The sequence below is a fragment of the Loxodonta africana genome, chromosome 3, assembly GCF_030014295.1.
Source record: "Loxodonta africana isolate mLoxAfr1 chromosome 3, mLoxAfr1.hap2, whole genome shotgun sequence".
Taxonomy (NCBI): Eukaryota; Metazoa; Chordata; class Mammalia; order Proboscidea; family Elephantidae; genus Loxodonta; species Loxodonta africana.
Genome location: NC_087344.1, coordinates 88,142,800 through 88,148,975, shown reverse-complemented (window position 1 = coordinate 88,148,975; position 6,176 = coordinate 88,142,800). Strand labels below are relative to the sequence as shown.

General features: G+C 59.7%; 1 protein-coding gene across 1 annotated transcript; it reads left to right on the top strand.

The window, feature by feature from the left end:
• Positions 1-4,079, top strand: DMRTA2 (DMRT like family A2). Its single transcript, XM_003411092.4, has 2 exons — positions 1-556; positions 1,839-4,079. Exons 1-2 carry the CDS (start codon positions 1-3, stop codon positions 2,891-2,893), a joined length of 1,611 nt encoding a protein of 536 aa, XP_003411140.2. The 3' UTR covers positions 2,894-4,079.
• Positions 4,080-6,176: the final 2,097 nt, after the last annotated feature.

The window sequence follows — 6,176 nt, the reverse complement described above, 5'->3', positions numbered from 1 at the left end:
ATGGAGCTGCGCTCGGAGCTGCCCAGCGTGCCCAGCGCGGCGACAGCAGCGGCGACAGCGACGGGGCCGCCAGTGGCGTCGGTGGCGTCGGTGGCAGCGGCAGCGGCGGCGGCTGCGTCGCTGCCGGTGAGCGTAGCCGGCGGCTTGCTGAGGGCCCCGCCGCTGCTGCTGCGGGCGGCGGAGAAGTATCCGCGGACCCCTAAGTGCGCGCGCTGCCGCAATCACGGGGTGGTGTCGGCGCTCAAGGGCCACAAGCGCTACTGCCGTTGGAAGGATTGCCTGTGCGCCAAATGCACGCTCATTGCCGAGCGTCAGCGCGTCATGGCCGCGCAGGTGGCTCTGCGCAGGCAGCAGGCGCAGGAGGAAAACGAGGCGCGCGAGCTGCAGCTGCTCTACGGCACCGCGGAGGGGCTGGCGCTGGCCGCAGCCAACGGCATCATCCCGCCACGGCCAGCCTACGAGGTCTTCGGCTCAGTGTGCGCCGCCGATGGCGGGGGACCCGGAGCGGGAGCGCCTGCGGGGGCCGGAGGCGGAGCAGCGGGCGCTGGGGGCGCAGGTGAGCGATGTGGCCGGGAGGGGAGGGGGGAAAGAGAAGGGGACCAGGGGCGCGCGGCCTGGGGCTTTGCCTCCGGACAGTAAGAGTAGAATTTCCTTCTCCAAACCGCCGAACTGCCTAAGTTCATCGCACATCCAGCCGCTAATATTTGGCGTAAACACAGAAACTTCTCTTTCTTTCCTTTTTGAAGAGTGTACATTTTACTCTTTTCTCTACCTCGGGGCCAAACATAGACGCTTTAATCTCGCTCTCTTCTTCCCAAACTCAGACAGGTCCCTACTTTCCGACTCACTACGCTTTCTCTTCTCCCCACCGCAGAAACCCACGAGCCTTTTCCTTGGCTGTGCGGTCCTCCACACTCCGCCTTTTCTCCTCCCCTCCTTCCCAAGTCTCTTCAGAAATCTGACCTCCTTCCTTCCTCCTCCTCCGCCCTGCCTCGCTTTCCCTAGGCACTAAAGACGCCCTCTTCCCACCCCCCCCCACCCCGTGTTATTCTTTTTCTCCTTTTCCAAAAGACTCCTGGAAAACTGCATGCTGCGCCTTCCTCTTGTGTGTGTGTGTGTGTGTTTTCTTTTTCTGCTTCTCTCCCGGCTTGTCCCGGTTTTCTTAGGATACTCTCTCTTTCTCCTCCCTCGATCCTGTCTTTCTTCCATCGTTCTGCCCGGCACCACTCACATGCCTTTTTCTGTGGAGGGCAGGAACTTCTTAGATCTTAGTTTTGGGAAAAGGCCATTAGAAACCCGAGCTCTACTTCTGTCTGTGGAGAGGCTTCGGGCCTCCTAGATGTCCAAGGCACCTCCCCTTACTGGTTGTACTTCCCAGGGTCAGAGGGGACCCAGGTCAGGGTTGGCTCTTGGAACCTCAGATGTGGAGTTGAGTCTTCTCTGCCGCGTGTGGAATGGGTGGAAGTTGTGTTGGCTTCTGCTTGAACCTTGGGCCAAGCCACTTCTGCAGGGCAAGACTGGGAGGGAAGGGCTGGGGGCTAAGGGTGACAGTGTTGGGGCACAGAGGTGAGGAGAGGGGCCCTGGACATCGACTTCACAGACACTTGTGATTAGAGTCCTGGGTAGAAAAGATTCTGGGTAGAGTCCTGAGGGGCAGGGGAAGAGAGAAGGCTGCTGGGGCGCAGCTAGGAAGGAATGCTGGAGCAAAAATGAAGATGGGCACAGGAGCCCAGTGAGTGAAGGTTATGAGGCTCAGAGAAAGAGGAAGCTGGAATCCAAAGGGCTGAGGTGCTGCCACCTCCTACAAACTTCCCCTGACACCCCGTTTTCTCTCCTAGAGGCCAAGTTGCAGAAGTTTGACCTGTTTCCCAAGACGCTACTGCAGGCAGGCCGCCCAGGCAGCCCGCAGCCGCTGCTGGGGAAGCCATTGTCCCCTGACGGCGCGGACTCGGGTCCTGGGACATCATCCCCGGAGGTGCGGCCGGGCTCAGGCTCGGAGAACGGCGACGGCGAGTCATTTTCGGGGTCGCCCCTGGCCCGGGCTTCTAAGGAGGCAAGTGGCAGCTGTCCGGGCAGCGCTGGCCCCAGTGGCGGCGGCGAGGAGGACAGCCCCGGCTCCGCCAGCCCTCTAGGCTCCGAATCCGGCTCAGAGGCAGACAAGGAAGAGGCGGAGGCCGGGCCGGCCCCGGGGCTGGGCGGAGGCCCGGGTCCACGGCAGCGGACGCCGCTGGACATCTTGACGCGCGTCTTCCCAGGCCACCGGCGCGGCGTCCTGGAGCTGGTGTTGCAGGGCTGCGGCGGCGACGTGGTCCAGGCCATTGAGCAGGTGCTGAACCATCACCGCGGAGGGCTGGCAGCCGGCCTGGGCCCTGCGGCGCCCCCTGATAAAGCCACCATGGGCGCAGCAGCTGCCACGGACGACGCGTGGCCGGGTCGCGTCGACGCTGCTGCAGCCGCCGGGGGACCTGGGCTGCCCGCGCCGCTGCAGGCCGGCCCCGCCGCACCCCCGCACCACAGACCCTTACTGGCCGGCGCCATGGCGCCCGGGGCGCTGGGCTCACTGAGCAGCCGCTCAGCCTTCTCTCCGCTGCAGCCTAACGCCAGTCACTTCGGCGCCGACGCGGGCGCCTACCCCCTGGGCGCGCCTCTCGGCCTCAGCCCGCTGCGCCTGGCCTACTCCGCTGCGGCGGCGCACAGCCGGGGTCTGGCCTTCATGGCGCCCTACTCCACCGCCGGCCTGGTGCCCACTCTCGGCTTCCGCCCACCCATGGACTACGCTTTCAGCGATCTCATGCGCGACCGCTCGGCAGCCGCCGCGGCAGTGCACAAGGAGCCAACCTACGGCGGCGGCCTCTACGGGCCGATGGTCAACGGCGCCCCGGAAAAACAGTAGGGCGAGAAGCCCGGCAGCCGGGCAGCCCCCAAACAGGGACCTCAGTCTTGCCCCCGCGGGCCGCGGCCCTTTTTGGCCTATTGGTGCGCTCTCTGCGCCCTGGCTGGAGTCCTCCGCTCCAAGGTGGTTTTCGATTTTGTTTTGGAGGGTGGTTGGAAGAGGGCCGAGGAAAAGGGAGCTGCTACTTTTTTTACAGGTGCGGATGTTCTCGGAGAGGTGCGCAGTCTGGGTCCTCATTGCCCACCCTCCAGCCACCGTGGGGAGCCCCCACCTTAAGGTACCTGAGCTCCTCAAAAGGCGAGGGATCCACAGAAATTCCCAGGCCGCGGCCGCTTCTCGCTCCTTTAGCTGTGTTCCTCTCGTCCGCCTGCGCTCTCAGTTGGATGGCAGGAGAGTCTGAGAGTCTGTCTTCTGTGTCTCCCTCCCGTTTTTTTTTTTAATTTTAATTTTACATATTTGCTCTAACAAATATAAATTTAGGATGTATAAATCTTTTGGCACTGAGTCGAGTCTTGGGGACACATATACTTATATCGATATCAATTGTAAAAAAAAAAAAAAGGAAACAAGTTCTAAGGTGCACTTTCCTCGTTGCGGTATTTGTCGCTCTCTTTGTTGCTTATGCCGATAAGCATGGGTTTCCTTGGTGCAGTGTGAGTTTTTATATATGTATAAATCTATATATAATCTATACATATATATATACAAGCCAGTGTATAATGTTATAAAATGGAATTCTAAGTTATTAATTGTAATCTGTAGGTGACCTTGGTATTAACGTGAAGAACTTTCAAAAACAAGCAAAAAAAATGGGAAAAAATTAGACTATGTGCGCATTGTACTTATCAGGTTTTATAGATTAAATATATTGTAAACTCGGGCTGAATCCTGCCCCCACCCCTCTTGCCTGCGGTGGATCTCGCCCTAAGGAACCGTCGAAGTGCGCGCTGAAGCAGGGACAGAGGGACGTGTGACTGAGCCAGACCTGCTCGCGCGGGCGTGTCCTGGCCTCTGGGACTTGCCAACTGCCCCCGCTGAGGGGCCGAGTGGCGGGCAGCAGGAGACCCTGTTGCTGAGAACGGCTCAATTTGTGCTTGCCTTTGCATAGACATGAGCTAGAAATAAATGTTATTTTCTAAGAAAACAACGCCGACTCCAGCCCCGCTCCTCGGGAGAATGACACGGTCTTGATTTCCAGGTCAGGCCGCGGTGCAAGAGAGAAGTTTGACCGAAGTCCCGCCCCTGCTCGGACTCTCGGGGGAGAATGGGGTCGAGGAAATTCTGCGGCGCCTGGGAGGTCTCGAGGCTCAGAACTCGGGAGGAGCCTGGCTCTTGGTCCCCAGACTCCGATGCGCACCCTCCTCCAGAATCCCGCGAGGCTGGCCCGCCAGGTTCTCACGCTCTCGGAGAGCAGACTGGAGCGAAGCACGGGTCGCACACTGTGGCGTCTCGCTTCTCCAAAAGGCAGAGGCCGGTAGGGGAGGCTGCGACCGCTCTCCAGCCCCGGCTCGAGGCCTGGGAGTTACTTTATTTTTGTAGGTTGGTGGCGGTGGTAGACAGTGTAACCGGAGAGTGGCCTTGAGGGCACGCCTTTAGGCCAGACCTCAGACCTCATAGCCCCGGGGCCCGTGGGTTTTCTCACCCTTTTTCCCTTTCCTCCTCAGGCGGAGCTGAGCAAATAAGCGGCTCCCGAGCCGACCCCCTCCTCCAACCTCTCGTCGGTCCTCAGGAAATAGGGAGCCCCCTCCCCTAATCTGGGCCCGGCGACATCCCAAGGTAAACTTCTGGGGCCGTCTCGAGTTCCGCCAGGCGGTGAAACTTAATAGCAGGACAAGAAAACGGTTTAATAAAGAAGGGCTTTAATAGGGAACTAATTTGATTGAGTTGCCTAATTCCACTTTAATTGGAAAGGAGGTTTGGCTGTTTGGTTATAAAGTGCTAGGGTGAGGATGAAGTGGAAGTGGGGGGAGAAAGAGCGAGAGAAAAAAGATGGGGCAAGTGAGAGACGGTGCAAGAAAGGGAATGAGATAGGAAAGAAAGAAGAAAGTGAGAGAGGAGAAAGAAAGAAGAGTTAGAAAGAAAAGCAGAAGGCTGAGAAAGCGCGTGGAAGCTTCTAGAAGTGTAAACTTTCCTGCCCTGGCTGCTGCGCCCACTCAAAACCTCCAGGCTTTCGGAGGCCTCAGGTCACTGTCAGCCAGGCGGTTCTAGCCGCCCCCTCCCTGGCCTCTGCGGTGATAGGGTCTGTCAGAGCCTCTTGGTTTCGGGGGGGATCCACACTAGGTGGCCCGAGGCTCCCGGATTCCTGCCGGTGCTCAGGCCTGTGGGCCAGCGTTACCCACTCTCAAGCACATCTGGAGCTTCGTAGATTTCAAGATTATCATTTTAGTTCACCCTCACAGCAAACCCGAGAGAATAGTGAGTTGTTTATTACTGGCCCCGTTTTACAGAGGAAGAAACTGAGGTTCGAATTGGTCCAGGGACTTGTCCAATCGTTCAAGGATCGCCGATCTCGTCCCCTCTCCACTGCCCTAGTAGGCCTTCTCCTCGTCCACCTCCTTTTATGAAGAAGTCTCCACTGGCCGATGGTGGGGGCTCTGCAGAAACATCCTCCGTGTGCAGAAGCTGCCCAGAGAAGAGAGGCAGTTTGCCAAGCGCGACCCCAGCTCGGGGCTGCGAACCCTGCAGTGGGAGTTGCAGGGTGGGTGCGGTAGTGGGGTCCCCGGGCTTCCCTTCTCCCCTGGTCCCCGCAGCCCAGGCCCCGCCATAGAAGCCCAGGGCGGTCAGTCACAGCTCTTGGAGCCTGGCAAGGGCCTGCGCCCTCGGCGCGCGCCTGACCCCACCGCCCACTGCACAATTGGGAAGATAGGCTGGTAGACCATCAGTGACCTGCCGAGGGTCAGGTCACACTTCCAGACACTGAGGGGCCTGGAATCAGAACCCGGGATGCTCAAGCCTGGTTGCCAGGTGGGGCGCGGGAAGGCGAGTGAATAGGCGCCTCTTTTTCGTGGAGCCTCCGCAGGTGATCTTCGGGGACCCGCGCTGGGGAGGAGCGCTGGGTTTCTCCGTCGCTGCTGGCGCCCGACCCCTGACCGACAGCACGAGTTTCTCAAGAGCCAGCACTTTCCTGAGGGGTGGGGGGTGGGGGGTGGGGGGTGGGGGTGGGGAGGTTCTTCCCGACCTCTACTGTCCAGGCTTATTCCCAAACTCTAACCCCGCACCCCAAGTCTGCTGGACCCCACCATGAGCTGGGCGCGGAAAGGACACGGACCTGGGTCACCATGGC

What these genes read in the sequence shown, in the direction of transcription:
- DMRTA2 (XM_003411092.4), top strand. Translation starts at nt 1, where the DNA reads ATGGAGCTGCGCTCGGAGCTGCCCAGCGTGCCCAGCGCGGCGACAGCA. An exon ending in AGCGGGCGCTGGGGGCGCAG is followed by an intron (nt 557 to 1,838) that starts GTGAGCGATGTG and finishes TTTCTCTCCTAG; the next exon opens with AGGCCAAGTTGCAGAAGTTT.